The 16,529-nt window shown below is 38.3% G+C and overlaps 1 protein-coding gene across 7 annotated transcripts in view; it reads right to left on the bottom strand.

Annotated features, from left to right (window-relative positions):
• The window catches only part of FBXW11 (F-box and WD repeat domain containing 11), a 132,939-nt gene that overhangs the window by 83,627 nt on the left and 32,783 nt on the right, over nucleotides 1-16,529 (bottom strand). For 4 of the 7 annotated variants that reach the window (XM_060144185.1, XM_060144187.1, XM_060144188.1 and 1 more), the window contains one exon: nucleotides 11,812-11,913. The exons of the other annotated variants lie outside the window; for them this stretch is intronic. In XM_060144185.1, the coding sequence (XP_060000168.1) occupies nucleotides 11,812-11,913 (102 nt within the window). The remainder of the gene's footprint in view (nucleotides 1-11,811; nucleotides 11,914-16,529) is intronic. 7 annotated transcript variants of the gene reach the window in all.

Raw genomic sequence — 16,529 nt, forward strand, 5'->3', positions numbered from 1 at the left:
CAGCTTGGCCACAACAAACTTGGCCAGTTGTGTGGTCAAGCTTTAGTCTACATGTTGCTGTGAAGGTATTTTGTAGATGTGATTAACATTTATAATCAGTAGACTTTGAGTAAAGCAGATTACCCTCCAAAATGCAGGTGGGGCCTCATGTAGAAAGTTAAAGGCCTTAAGAGCAAAGATGCTGCCTCAAGACTGTAAAGACTGTAAAAGATAAATCTTGCCTGCATTTCTGCTCACACAAATTTCAAATTTGCCAGTCCCCACAATCATGTGAGCCAATTCTCTAAATTATCCATGTATCCATCTATCTATCTACTACTGGTTCTGTCTCTCTGGAGAACCCTAATACACTGGTCAACCTTAGAGTTGGTCCCCCTGCTTCCTCTCTTCATTCTATTATCTAATAGGTCCTATTAACACATTAGTCAGATAAATTACACCTTTCGTCAAAATTCTCTAATGACTTCCCATCTCATGCAGAATAAAAGCCCCAATCCTTGGGATGCCCTACTCCCCGCCCCCACTTTCTCCACAGCACTTCTTACTACTTAAAATACCATGTGTTTTACTTATTTTCTTTCTTTTCCCACTAAAATTTAGGTTCTAAGACAGTGGCTTTTTGTCTATTTTGTGCACTCTTGTATTCCCAGCCCCTACAATAATCCCTGGTACACAGTAGGAGCATCATAAATATGTGTTGCTTGAAGAATAAGCAAATGAATAAACAAAGTGTGATTTTTTTAATGTATTCTTTGGGCTTTCCTATGTTTTCCAGTTTTCTACACTGGGCATTTATTTGTACTATCATATACTGAGATAGTATACTATCATATGCTAAGAATAATATAAATTAGAATAACCTCTTTGGTGGAGGATAGGTCAATTTTTTTGGTTTTTTTTTTAAATCAATTAATTATTTATTTTAATTTTTATTTTTGGCCGCATTGGGTCTTTGTTGCTGCGCATGGGCTTTCTCTGGTTGCGGCAAGGGGGCTACTCTTTGTTGCGTAGCACGGGCTTCTCGCTGCAGTGACTTCTCTTGTTGCAGAGTGCGGGCTCTAGGCGCGCGGGCTTCAGTAGTTGTGGCACGCGGGCTCCGTAGTTGTGACACGCAAGCTCTAGAGCACAGGGTCAGTAGTTGTGGCACACGGGCTTAGTTGCTCCGCGGCATGTGGGATCTTCCTGGGCCAGGGCTCAAACCCTTGTCCCCAGCATTGGCAGGCAGATTCTTAACCACTGCGCCACCAGGAAAGCCCTTGGTCAATGTTTAAAAGCCTTAAGAAAGTTCATATCCTTTGACTCAGAATTTCTCCAATGAATAATACAACCTAAGAAATAAGTATAGACTAAAATTTAATAACCTTAATGTCCATCAGTAGGAGAATGATTAAATTATTGTACATCCAGACAGTTAAACTCTACATAGTTATTTATTAAAAATGTAGACCTAAGTTTACTAATGTGAATCATATTGGTAAAAATGGGGTTGTAATTCAGTATACATAGAGTATAAGCCTATTTATAAACTAAACAAAACATACACATAAACACACATACATAAAACTAAAATGTCGGGCTTCTCTGGTGGCGCAGTGGTTGAGAGTCCGCCTGCCAATGCAGGGGACATGGGTTCGTGCCCCGGTCTGGGAGGATCCCACATGCCGCGGAGCGGCTGGGCCCGTGAGCCATGGCCGCTGAGCCTGTGCGTCCGGAGCCTGTGCTCTGCAACGGGAGAGGCCACAACAGTGAGAGGCCCGCGTACCGCAAAAAAAAATAAAAAATAAAAAAAATGTCAAGAAGAAAAAACAATGAATGGGCACTAAAATGAAGTGAGATTATGGCTGAATGATTAATTTCTTCTTTATACTTCTCTACTGTCCAAAATTTTTGCAGGGAAAAAGTGTTTCATAAACAGAGCAATAAAAATAAATCAACAGAAATACATAAAACCAGAATTCTTACAAGCAATAAAAGTCTGTAGTATGAGGTATATTGTGCCATTTTTGTTGAAAAAGTAAAAAGGCATTTTTTAATGTGGTCTGAATCCCATTTACCCACCTCCCTATCCTCAAATTACGTATACTGTTAAACCTTACTCAACACGCATACTGCCTTATCCATCACGCACACTGTTTTGGAAACCATAAATTAAAAGTGTTAGTAAAACGAGGCATAGTTTTCATTTTCCCATAGCAGAGGCTCTCTTCCACGGAAAATATATGTGATTTCTTGAGTGCCTAAAAATATGTATATGATCAATGAAGTTAATAAAGTGCTATTTCTTGAGGGCTAGTACTATATGCCAGTCATTGTGCTATCATTAAAACTTTCTCCAAAATATGAATTTACTTGTTGCTTCAAATTCTGAGATCACCAAGTCACCCTATATTCAGAAAATGACATGGAAATCACTAAAAAAAAAACCCAAGAATTTCAATTCACAGTAGAAACAGGAAACATCACTTCTTTAGAAAAATGCTAAAATGAGTCTTTCTGTTTGGCACTTTGAACTTTTGAACTTTCAAAGCTTATCATCATTAACAGGACACTCTGAAACCAGCATTATATGTATGAAAGACAGCATGATACACCGCGGACCATGACAAGCCTAAAGAGGTAAATAACTGATGATGATACTAGAGAAGTAAAGAAGAACAAAAGCTTGAAAGAGATTTCTGTGAGTGGGCATCATCAGATACAAGGAAATGAAACATGAGCATATGATCTAAAACCAATGGGGGAAAAGCTAGATCAGTAAATAGTATGCAGAAAACAGTGTGGCCATTTAGAAAGAATGTGGATCCCTGATTCACAGCATATACCAAAATAAATTACAGAGAAACGGAAAGATTTAAATATAAACCATAAAGCCATAAACCACTAGAAGAATGGTAAAGGAAAAGAATGACTACAGATGGCCAACAGGCACATGAAAAGATGCTCAACAATGCTAATTATTAGAGAAATGCAAATCAAAACTACAATGAGGTACCACCTCACATCAGTCAGAACGGCCATCATTAAAAATCTACAGATAACAAATGCTGGAGCGGGTGTGGAGAAAAGGGAATCCTCCTACACTGCTGGTGGGAATGTAAGTTGGTGCAGTCACTATGGAAAACAGCATGGGAGGTCCCTCAGAAAACTAAAAATAGAGTTACCATATGATCCAGCAATCCCACTCCTGGGCATATACCTGGACAAAACTATAATTCAAACAGATACATGCGTCCCTATGTTCATAGCAGCACTATTCACAATAGCCAAGACATGGAAACAACCTAAATGTCCATCGACAGATGAATGGATAAAGAAGATATGGTAATATATACAATGGAATACTACTCAGCCATAAAGAAGAACAAAATAATGCCATTAGCAGCAACATGGATGGACATAGAGATGATCATACTAAGTGAAGTAAGTCAGAAAGAGAAAGACAAATACCATATGATATCACTTACATGTGGAATCTAAAATATGGCACAAATGAATCTATCTATGAAACAGTAACAGACTCACAGACATAGAGAACAGACTTGTGGTTACCAAGGGGGAGGGGGTTGGGGGAGGGATGGACTGAGAGTTTGGGATTGGTAGATACAAACTATTACATACAGAATGGATAAACAACACGGTCCTACAGTATAGCACAGGGAACTATGTTCAATATCTTGGGATAAACCATAATGTAAAAGAATATAAAAAAGAAGGTATAAATGTGTATAACTGAGTCACTCTGCTGTACAGCAGAAATTAACAAATTATAAATCAACTGTACTTCAATAAAAAATATATTAAAAAAGAAAAAAGAATAAGTATGATTATATAAAAAGTAAAAATTTCTTTCAAAATCTTCTTCAAAGCACAAAGCATTATAAACAAAACTTGAAAGGCAAATGTCAAACTAGGGAAAACACTTGCAATAAATGACAGTTACTGGATTTAATATATAAAGAATTCCTACAACTAAGATTTTTTTTTAAAAAGTCATTTTAGAAAAATGGAGAAAAGGTATGAAGAGGTAACTCATAAAACAAGAAGTAGAAATGGCCAATAAATAAATATGTATTTTAACATTTTCATTTATCAGAATGGCAAAAAACCACAAAATTAAATTATCCAATGCCAGCTAAGGCATATAAAAAGGGAATCTCTCATCTGCTGCTTTTAGGAGTATAATCTGAGCCAGCCTGTCAAAAGTACAATTTAGCAACCTAAAGTGTTTTAATGTGCACATTCTTTCACCTAAAGAAATAATCACAGAAGTATACAAACACTTAGCTACAATGATGTTCTACTCAACATGGATGTCTCAAAAATTGGAAGCAGTCTTGACAAGGAAGGAAGGGTTTCTTAAAATCAGTAATATATATATTAAATGGAATATTATGCAGTGATTTTTAAATGATGGTAGAAAGTCTTAATTCATCATGTTACTATTTGTCACTTTTTATTATTAGTTTAAATTGGAACAAGTATAGGTTATTTTTAATAATATTTTTAAAGTAAACCTTAAACATTTTTAAATGATATCCAGAGCTTACAGAAATAAACTAGATTATAAACTGGTCCACCCTCCATGAAAACGATTTAGCCTCACCTATCAAAATAAATCACTGCCCATTTTGTGACAAATCACTGAGCTATATAGTTAAGATTTCTGTACTTTCTACACATATATTATAATACAAAGAAGAAAAAAAAAATGTATTCCTCACCCTCACTGCCCCCAAATCTACGGATGATAAAAGTTGGTGAAATTTCCACTGGTGAAAGAGTTAGATTTTACAAAACCTGGGGACATGTCTGCAATATGACTGTAAGTAAAGAGGGAAAATCCCTGTAATTGTTGGGTTACATATCATCCTATGAACAAAAAACCAAAACATGCAATGGTAGACAACATTAACTGTTAACATTTGTTGCGGGGGGGATGGAAAGGAGAGATTATTACTTTTCCGTATACAGACAATTTAATAATAAAACACTGATACTCCTTGACCAAGCAACTGTACTTCTAGGAGTTTATTCTACAGACATAATCATGCAAGCCTAAAGGTATATGTTCACTGAAATTAGCAAAGTGCCATAACAGAAAAAAAAACCTGAAGCGTAAAGTTCCATATACATATTTTTTTAAATGATAAAGCCAATATGATGAAATATTATTGCATCCACAAAAAAGAATAGGGTTTATATGATTTTATATGCTGATATGGAAAGATGGGCAATGTATCTTACTAACTGAAAAAGTTATTAATTGAAAAATAATATGTATAATATGGTTCTACTTCTATTTTTTTAAGTTTCTGTCTAAAGGATAATGGGAAACTCAGAAGTGATACTTTGGGAAGTGAGAACTGGGTTCAAAGGAAACTTTACATGTCTTTTATAACCTTCGGTACCAGTTGTACTATTTTTTTATTCTTTGAAACTTTTTTATATATTTTTTTCGCTGACATAAAACAGTGATTTGTCAAACTCTTTTTTTTTAAAAGCTATCTTAGATTTGTTTTAAAATGCCCCAGAAAAAAAAAAGTTCAAGAAAGAGAAAGTTGGACTAAGAATAGCATAATTTTGAAAACTATTCAAGGCTGAGTTGAATGGATCGCTTTACTCTTTTGTGTGTTTAGAAATTTCCATAGAATTTTTCACATAAAATCTTACTAAAAGCTTTGCTATATAATACAGATAAATCCAGAGCTATTCCAGGTGAGTAAGTGAGAGAGGCATTATCCTTCTAGTGACTCCAAAGTCACACTCTGGGGTTCCATGGGACATTAAAACACTATTTTTATAATCATTTTCATCACCACAATAACAAAGAGAACCTGCACAATTTGATGAATTCCTCCCTGCCCAACAGGAAGGAGGAAGACAGACCTTAAAACAGCAACAAATGTTCTCTCTGGGTGGTGAGGTTACCAATGGATTTTTTTTTTTCTTAAGAAACTATATTTGTAAATTTTCTTATACAGGGAAAAAAATGTGTTTTTTAATGTTCATAAAATACTACACTCTACCACTGAAAGGTTACTCCACGACTTCACATTATTGGCCCTAGAGTGCAACAGAATAATGAACAAGAAATAATAAATCCCCAACGCTCATTAAAAAAAAAGACAGAGACACTGAGTTGGAACAGCCATGTGTGACCTTAGGAGACAGCCCTGAACAAAACAAGAACACCTGGGCTTCCCTGGTGGCGCAGTGGCTGAGAGTCCGCCTGCTGATGCAGGGGACATGGGTTCGTGCCCCGCTCCGGGAAGATCCCACATGCCGCGGAGCAGCTGGGCCCGTGAGCCATGGCCGCTGAGCCTGCGCGTCCAGAGCCTGTGCTCCGCAACGGAAGAGGCCACACAGTGAGAGGCCTGCGTACCGCAAAAACAAAACAAACAAACAAACAAACAAACAAACAAAAAAAAACAAGAACACCTGACAGCAGGGGCCATATCATATCATATGCCCAGTCTTTCATCTTATTCTTATCTTGCCCTGGACTCTAAGACTGGAGTTCCCTCTTCTTGAATAGGGAACCAGGTGCAAGCAATGAAAGAAATGGATTTTCATTCCTCAACAGCAAGCAATTGGTAAGGTGTAGCTGTTATCTCCCCTCTACCTCAGACAGATATAACTATCTCCATGTAAAGGATGAGGAAACCGTGGGTCTGGAAAATTAAGTAACTTGCCTAGCGTCACAAAGCTATTAAGCATCAGGCAGAAGACTAGAATTGACGTTTGTCTGCTCCAGAATAAGGATTCTTTCTACCAAGCTATCTCCCTTCTCTAAAAAATATTCTCTTACGTTGGTAGCTGTTAAGTTCCAACTGTAATGTTCTCAAACCAGTGTGGCTCACTATATATACTGAAAAGAAAAGAAACAAGAAAGGCAGATGTCAAGAAGTTCTATTAATAACTGCCCAGCACTATCCACAATGGAGCTAGGTGAGAGGCACTAAAACTTGATTCACATGACCCCTGCTGTCATTTCAAGCAATCAGTCCAACTCTTTAAAAAAGCTTATCACTAACACTCTCCCCAACTGAGAGCTTGCAAATGTCATTCCCAAGAAAACTTGTAAGATCACTACATGGAACCTCTACATTCCAGGTGCATTAGCTTTCAACTTTTTAATGTTAAAAATAAAGAGGAGGAACTTCTCTGGTGGCGCAGGGGTTAAGAATCCGCCTGCCAATGCAGGGGACACGGCTTCGAGCCCTGGTCCAGGAAGATCCCACGTGCCGCAGAGCAACTAAGCTCGTGCACCACAACTACTGGTTCTGTGCTCTAGACCCTGCAAGCCACAACTACTGAGCCTGCGTGCCACAACTACTGAAGCCCACGTACTCTAGGGCCCATGCTCCACAACAAGAGAAGCCCGCGCACCGCAGTGAAGAGTAGCTCCCGCTCGTCCCAACTAGAGAAAGCCCGCACACAGCAACGAAGACCCAACGCAGCCACAGATAGATAGATAGATAGACAGATAGATAAAATGTATTTTAAAAGTAATTAAATAAATAAAGGATAATTGTTTCTACCCAAAAATGGCAGTTGCCAGGTTAAGGTCACTACAGCATGGTGACCAGAACACTGGCTTTGCAGTTATCCAGACCTAGGTTCATAACCTAGTTCTGCCACTTAAATAAATGTGTAACCTTAGGCAAGTCAATTCAATTCTATAACTTCATATACAAAAAAGCCAAGATAGATAACTTCTCCATAAAGGATTAAATGAGATAACCTAGTACCTAGGACCCAACACTTAAAAAGAAGGTGGAAGGGCTTCCCGGGTGGCACAGTGGTTGAGAGTCCGCCTGCTGATGCAGGGGACAGGGGTTCATGCCCCGGTCTGGGAAGATCCCACATGCCACGGAGCGGCTGGGCCCGTGAGCCATGGCCGCTGAGCCTGCGCGTCTGGAGCCTGTGCTCCGCAACGGGAGAGGCCACAACAGTGAGAGGCCCGCGTACCACAAAAAAAAAAAAAAAAGAAAGAAGGTGGAAAATTAATGATACATATATATAAATAAATACATATACAGTCATATATATATATGATACCTATATGATAATTATATTATCATATAAATGATACATATATACATGGTCTGAACTCTTGATTTTATGATGTAATAATCAACTGGTTGAATCTGGTTATCTGAACCAACTAAAATATTGATTCAGTTCAGCTTAGTTCAGAGACAACAAGATATTCTAGTTCAACTGTTCTAAAAAATGTTGAGGGTTAGTCCTAGTTCAAAGTGTTTCACTTTTTTTTTTTTTTGGCTGTATTGGGTCTTCATTGCTGTACACAGGTTTTCTCTAGTTGTGGCAAGCGGGGGCTACTCTTCATTGCGGTGGCTTCTCTTGTTGCGGAGCAGGGGCTCTAGGTGCGCAGGCTTCGGCAGTTGTGGCTCACGAGCTCCAGAGTGCAGGCTCAGTAGTTGTGGTGCATGGGCTTAGTTGCTCCGTGGCTTGTGGGATCTTCCCGGACTAGGGCTTAAACCCATGTCCCCTGCATTGGTAGGCGGATTCTTAACCACTGCGCCACCAGGGAAACCCAAAGTGTTTCACATTTTTTAAAAGTATGTATGTATGTATGTGTGTGTATATTTACATGCATGTGTGTGTGTGTGTGTGTGTGTGTGTGTGTGTGTGTATTTGGCTAACTTCAGAATTTCATCTCACACACACACATACAGGGACTTCATTTGTGGTTCAGTCTATAGATTTTTGTTCACAGGTCTGCTTACTACAATGGGTTCCTTGAGAGCAGGGAACAAGTCTGTATTGCTCATCTTTTTATATACCCAGCACCAGTACAGGCCCTGGCACATACCAATCGTTCAGTAAATATTCATGGACTTGAATTTTCAGAAAAGCCACTCAAGAAACTCGCTGGCTTTAGGATTCAGGAGGGCTCAGCTTGGCAAAGGGAATGCAATTTCCCCCGCTATAGATACTTGGCAGGTTTTCTTTTTTTATTTTCAGATAATGACTAAACAAGCCACACACTGGATATCGCAACAGTAAAGTTTTCACAAACAAAACTAAAATGGAAAACTCTAGAAATAGTAGCATTCCAGTGTAGAGGAAAGAAAACCAATTTTGGAATCATGCAAATTTTGGGTTTAAATGCTAGCTCCACCACTTCACAGATATGTAAAGATTAACTTGGGTCCAATCACACATATCACCTCTGAGACCCAGTTTCTACATCTGAAAAAATGGGAATAATAATACCTATCTCATAGGGTTGTCACAAAGTTAATATATGTGAAGCCCCAAGTACAATTGGTGGTGATTTTTTTTAACAGTTTTATTGAGGTGAATGAGTGATTTTTATTTTTTAAGTCTTTACTATTCCTTTTCCCCTCTCACAGGTGGCAGAAACTATGCCTAAAGGGAACTACAGTACTATCTTTAATCCTGCTTTTCAGAAGGTACACTAATTCAGCCATATATCAATAGATAGGCTAACTGGCTAAAGATGCAACTGTTCATGGGTCCAATGTGGTAATTTTAAAGGAGGCCCTTTCATGCAACTCCAGAGCCCCAGGAAAGTCAACCAGGCTCTTTGGGTAGCCTGTTCCTTCTCTTCTTAATATGGGCTTGCTGAGAGGCATGCAATGTGAAGCAAAAGTCATCTTTGTGATAAACCTAAGATGTAGCATATAAACAACAGGCATTCTTTGAAAAAGCCCATACCCAAATTAAATTTTAATCACTAAGTTTTAGCACTTGTTTGGATACTGGAGGTAGGGAGGAGGAACACCAGTGTTAAAATAATATGTAAAACCAAGGGGTAGAGAGAAAGGAAGTCTTCTGGGTTCATATACATATGTTTACTTTCCATTCACAAATGGAACAAAATAGAGCAATGATTTGCTAATCCCAATCAGCTGAGCACATATTTCACTTTACTGTGCTGCATACTCTATCATAAACTAAAGAAAATGAAAACCTAAGTAAATGAAACTCCCAAATACACCTCTGAAGACAATATCTGTTCCATTCACATTTCAGTGAACATCATTCAATATTTCACCTTATTTCAAGGTCCAATCAAGGCAAAGTTTACATTTTTTCTCTTAAATGATTTTCACTTGGAGAGATGAGTCAAAGAAGAACTTTTAACACGTTTGGGTTTCCTTTTCAACAAGGTAGGAACCCATATTTCCTCCCACTCACCCCACCTCCAGAGAATTCACAATACTGTTACTAAAATATATTGAATAATGCCTTCCATCAGTCAATTGCTTTTAACTGAATGCAATAAAAATAATCTGCTCGTCCAGACCTCATTAACAACTACAATTCTTTGCCTGCTTAAATTTCTGGAAAAAAAAACTGGATCAGTCCACTAAAAAGCAAACTGTAACATTCAAGTAAGCATCTTCAGAGAAATAGAGACAAAGATGTACACTATTACTATAATGCAAATATCCATTATTTAGCACCAAGGAGAACACATGCAATAATGTCTGCTATTGCAAGAACATTTTTGTTAAAGATACATCACATGCAGGGAAGCCGCTTTTCCAAGGATAAACATACATTACCCTGCAGCATCGCTGAAACACCCAATCCCTGGACCCTAAGAGTTGTAACCTAAGTTTTTATACTGACCCTAAGACAGCTGGATCTTACATTAAATTCACTCTCTAGTTAACTGTGTTAGTGAGGTTCCAGCACAGTTTTCTAAAGAAAGCAATCTGAATCAATAACCACACCAATGCTGCTCAGAATGTTTGCTCATAAGTAAATAAAAAGCATGATCCCAATATGAAGGAAACTCTTCTCCTTCCTGGCCCCCCCAGCTCCACTTAAAGACTGTAAACATGAATAGAAAGATAACCTTGAGAACAGTAAACTCACCCACACCATCAATAATATCCCTCTAATTCATTTCCTGATTCTACAGTGTTTTCCTAAAACAGGGCAGTCTCAACAGGATGCCAGGAATTCAATATTGCTTTTTAAAGATATATCAAACTGTCTGGAATATACAGTGATGAAAACTGAATACTGCTACTGAAACCATACTAAATTAAATTCATGCTTTCTCTAAACAGAGCTTCCCCAATAAAGTCACAATGTTTTCTGCCTTGGCTCTCTTACAATCCATCCCAACAAGTGAGGTCAGTCCAGCTGCACTCCTGCTAATAGCTTTTTTCTGGAGCAACCCCTCCCACACCCCAAAAGAGTTTTACTTTTATCTGTGGAATTCTCTGCCAGCCTCGGCCTGGAAAACTGGGTGGACCCTAAGGACAGGTGTGGGAGGTGGCCCAAACTGATAGTTATTGCCAGCATAAAGCTGTGATCTTTATAAGCTTCAATTTGAGGCTTCGTACCATTAGTGATTCTTTCTCCACTCCTTTATGGAAGGAGGGAGAGAAAGCAAGCCAAAAAGATGAGTTTCAAAATAGAAAAATCACCACTTGAATTATGAAATCCTCCCAACTCAACAAAGAACTGTTGAAAGTAGCCAAATGGAAAATGTCAAGGTTGTTTGGGTACATGCACAGCTATTAAACATGAGAATCACAGCTTCAAGGTGGGGGTTGGGGGGATAAAAAGCAGGAGCAGAAAAAGAGGAGCACAACAGGGCCCATCCAAAGACCCATTTGCTCAGAAGGGCCCCTCCTGGCATGAACTCCTCCATGTGGGGCACCCAGGCTGGAGGAAAGCAGAGGGTTACACAGAACATTTAGCAGACTTAACATTGGATTAAACACACTACTGCAAGTTTCAACAAATGTTCATGGTATACGTAAAAAACACATTTACAACAAGAAAGAAGAGAGGCACCTGGAGACATCTGACACTGGGCATGCTCTGCAGGCAACTCAGTGCGCACATGCTCTCTACCAGGTTGGCGCAGCCTAGCCACAAAGACCTTGGCACAGAACACTGCAGGATGACAAAAAGGAAGGAAGAGAAGAAGAAGCAGTTAGAGGCCGCAACAAATCACTCCTTCACACAGGCAACTTGAATGTTAGTTGGGCGGGGGGTGCACCCTTGGCAGCTTGGAGGTCAGGGGTGGTAGTCCAACAAAACTTATTGAAACCTTGGGAGAGGGCCCACTTTCTGTCCTACGGAAAGGAGGTTTCTGCTGCCAACCACTAACTCCTCAGGATACAGTGAACAGAATCAAGAGGGAGAGAAAGAATGTTTAAATGAAAACCACTAAAGGGAACTGTAAAGTTTGAGTGCAAAACAAGATTATGGTGAGATCGACACTCTAGCTTCATAAAAGTAGTGGGTTTTGGTCTATGTCATGTAATTATAATTGCTATCATTACATCACCTACCATGTGCCAGGCACTTTAAATGTGTTCTCTAATTCCCACACCACAGCGTCAGGAAACTGAGGCTCAGAGGTAAGTCATTTGCACAAGGACAAACAGCAAAGGAGGGGAGAGTCAGAATTTCAAACCTTGATGGCTGCTATTAAAACCCACATTCATTCCACAAGACTATGATGCCTCTATTATCATTGATCACCTGAAATTTTATCATCTGGGTACAGTTTTGCACATCCCTAAATAAAATTACAGGAGACCTAGAGACATAAGGCAAAAAGAACAAGAAAGATAAGCGACAGACTGATTGATAGATACAGGAAATAAAAGAGCTGATAAAAACGCATCTGATTTTGAGTGTCATCCATATCTCTGCCTTCCCAAAGGAAAAAACTTTAGAATAATCATGATTTTCATTTTGGACTTTGCTTACAAAGTTCATTTGACACAAGTAAGAATTAAAAGCTTCTTTCATTTACCCATTCCCATTCCTCTTTCAAGAGCTTGCTGGTTTTAAGGGAATTAAGAAAAAAAGTAAAATATAAACATATGCATTATGGCTAGTATTTTTTAAACCATTAGATTATTTATGGTATTCAATAAGTACTTTTTCAGACCTAAGGTCAATTAATTTACTCTGGCAAAATCAATAATCATGCCAAAAAAAAAAAACAAACACAAAAAACAAACCTGAAGGTGGGTGTTTGGGTTCAACCAAAATACTGCAGAAGCCTCAGGCCCAACCTCATAAACTTGTTTATTCTAGCTATAATTAGGATGGTTAAATATACTCACTTTCCTGGGACAGTCCAGGTTTACACTTGTCCCAGCATAACTTTCACTCTCAAAGTGTTCTGGTTTGGTAGATAAATTCTATGGTTACCCCAGCTATAATATAAACAAAGTCCACTATGCTTGAAATCAGACCCGATTCCTTCCTATCCAGCATCTGTACTTTCTAGTTATAGCTCACCTATAATGTAACTAGAGTATTGAGATTATTTAGAAAAGGTATTTAAAGAATACAAAACCAGGACTTCCCTGGTGGCGCAGTGGTTGAGAGTCCGCCTGCCGATGCAGGGGACACGGGTTCGTGCCCCGATCCGGGAAGATCCCACATGCCGCAGAGCGGCTGGGCCCGTGAGCCATGGCTGCTGAGCCTGCGCGTCCAGAGCCTGTGCTCCGCAACGGGAGAGGCCACAACAGTGAGAGGCCCGCGTACCGCAAAAAAAAAAAAAAAAAAAAAAAAAGAATACAAAACCAGAGGACTCAAATGGAATAAAAAAACAGAGCAGGTTTTCAGTAACGATAACATGCCACACATTTCCAATAGTGTGCTTTCATTTCAAAGCTTCCCATAGCCAATACAGTAAAGTATATCACTGATACTCCAGTCACACATATTTTGCCACTCCAACACTTTCATAGAGTGCCATAAAAGATGCTGAATAAATGTTTGTATAATATAATGAAAATAGCTGCCATTTATCAAGCTCTTGTTATATGCTAGACAGCTGACATAGTAAACCCTCACAAAAACCCTTGTAAGACAAGTATTATTCCATTGTACAGATGAGGAAACCAAAGATCAGGAAAGGGGAGCTTGATTTGTTGAAACAGCAACTTGTCCAAGGTACAAGAAAAAAAGGGCTAATTGATGGCAGAATTAGGACTACAAGTTAATCCTGTCTGACTCTAAGCAAACATGTTTTCTTTTTACTACAACAAACTCTCTCTATCCAGAGATACCTAGCAAAATGTTTAGGGCAGAGAAAAGGCCCAAACACATTACGTATGTATACACAGATTACACACATTATTTAATTTAAATAAACTTCCAACATCCTCATAGCTCAAGTTAGGTTTCTTTTTTGGAATCTTTGTAGTTATCCAAATCACAGAATCACTCAGATCTGAGAATAGAGTTTAAGGATTATACTTGTACTTAGCAACTAATACCAAATTAGTGCCAAAGCTCATCTGCAAATCAATTTTCATTTATTCACTAAAAACAGATTCCCTCTGCAAGGTTTAACATGTATTTGCCTCAAAGGGTAAAAACCATGAAGGCATAACGTACTGTACCCTGATTAGATTCTGCTAGTAACTTGAGATCCAGAACTTAAAAAAAGGACCAATTTTCACATTCAATAAATCAAAGAATCATAGACTGTGGAAACTGGAAGACCAATTAGTTCAAACTTCCACCCCTGATTTCAGAAGTGAAGAAACTAAAGCCCAAAGAAGAAAAGTAATGATCTTCCCAAGGTTTCCTAATCATCTAATGATCGAATTAATACTTACAAGAATATGGAAAACAACATAAGGAAAAACTTCTGAGAACTTAATTTCAAAATATTAAACGTTTATTACAAGTATTTTTTAAAACTTGATATTGAACGTGTATATCCAGAAAAAGACTTTTAAAGGACCCTTTGAGGGTCCAGTTTCCAAACTTATCTTTATAACGTCCATGGAAGATACTTTGGGGTAAAGAGAGTGATGCCAGTGTTCATAACAAGTATTAGAACTGCCCTACTTTCACACTCAATTACCCTGAAGCTAAACAACCAACCACAGTGCTGAAAAATAGTCTTTACTCAAAAGAAAATGCCACTCTAGGAAATACATCCATCTTTAAATAAAGTCTACACCTGCTCATCTAAATAAGGCTCCTCTTAGGTCTAATGGTCCAAGAGGACATTGATCTAATTTGAAAATAACGGCTAAACATAAAAGTTCCATATTTATCAACCTAAGAGCATTAAAATACAGCTCTGACCACAAGCAGTAACTGATTCTTAACGCTGCTAATTTTAAACTTAGGGACCTGGTTGAAAATCCATGTTGACTATTGTGGAACAACTATTATCCATCACTCTTTAACTGAATAATGTAAAGATTTCTTCATATAAGCTATAATCACAGTGCAGACTATTATCTCTCTTTTTCTTTTTTCTTTTTTTAAAGCTAACAGTGGTCTATCTTTAAACTGCTGAAACACTATCTCATTGTTAAAACATGTCTGAAGAACTTACCCTGATACCGTGGGTATTTACCAATTTTAACAAACACTTATTGACCTACGTATTAAGCTAACAACAATACAAACTAAGCCTCTTTCCTCTTGAGACTTCAGCCTGGAGCTCAAGAGAAACCCAGAGGGATCACAATGGAGATGCTTAAGAGAGGCCTTTCAGGGGTAGAAAACCCCTAAGAAATGTTTGTTTTAATTTCACATTTAGCTACTTGTAATGACCAATATTCTAATTTAGGGTTGTTCACAGAGAACAGGAAATGATTCACAGGGGATTCTAACATTAACAGCAAATACCCAATTAGACTGATTATATTTGTATGTTCTATAGCCAAAGAAAATAACATTAATCAAGGAAACTGATAGTGTTTATTAATTTTGTCATACCCACTGTATAATCAAAAACGAAAATCAGGGCCACCATGCTGAGAAACACTATAAGACAAAAAGAATAATAGCTTTTGGCATTTTTCAAAAGCAAAAAGTTATTAAAAGAGGTAGGAGGGAAATGTCCTAGGCTCTCTTCCTATTGCCATAGGAACCACAAATCAAAAGGGAAAAGTGGCTGCAGGCACCTTGCCTCTGATTGGCTAGCTTTAAGAAGAACTCACAAAAGCTAACTTTGGTCTGTGTCTAGATGGAATTGTTTTGAATATCTTGCCCTGATTCCTTCTCAAAGAGGCAATTCTTTTAAAAGCTACTCAAAGAGGTATTTTATGTTAATCGTCTCTCTAATGTCACTCTGATTTAGAAATAATGCCCTATAAATCCTAATTCGTTTCTTTCCACAGAACCATTACCAGCTTCTTCTATCATCACGATTGAGATAACCAAGTTGAGGGGCTTAAATACTATTCCATTCAACAAAAAACTTACCTGACCTTATATCTGCAGACAGAAACGCAATGAAGACATTCTCTCTTTCCTCCAGCAGCTTACAGGAGGGAATTTTGAGAATGTGCCATGTAAATACACACACACACACACACACACACACACACACGCACACACACACACAGAGTCTCTTAACACACCCAAAGGAGGAAAATGCCTAAACTAAGCCATAAAGGATGAGTAGGAGGCAGCCAAGGGAAAAAGAGAGAGAGACACATTTCCGGCAGAATAAACAGCATTAAGCAAAGCCAAATAGCTAAGAAATGGCAGTCCTATTCAAGTATCTGCAATTA

Source organism: Lagenorhynchus albirostris, chromosome 3 (assembly GCF_949774975.1).
Source record: "Lagenorhynchus albirostris chromosome 3, mLagAlb1.1, whole genome shotgun sequence".
Lineage (NCBI taxonomy): Eukaryota > Metazoa > Chordata > Mammalia > Artiodactyla > Delphinidae > Lagenorhynchus > Lagenorhynchus albirostris.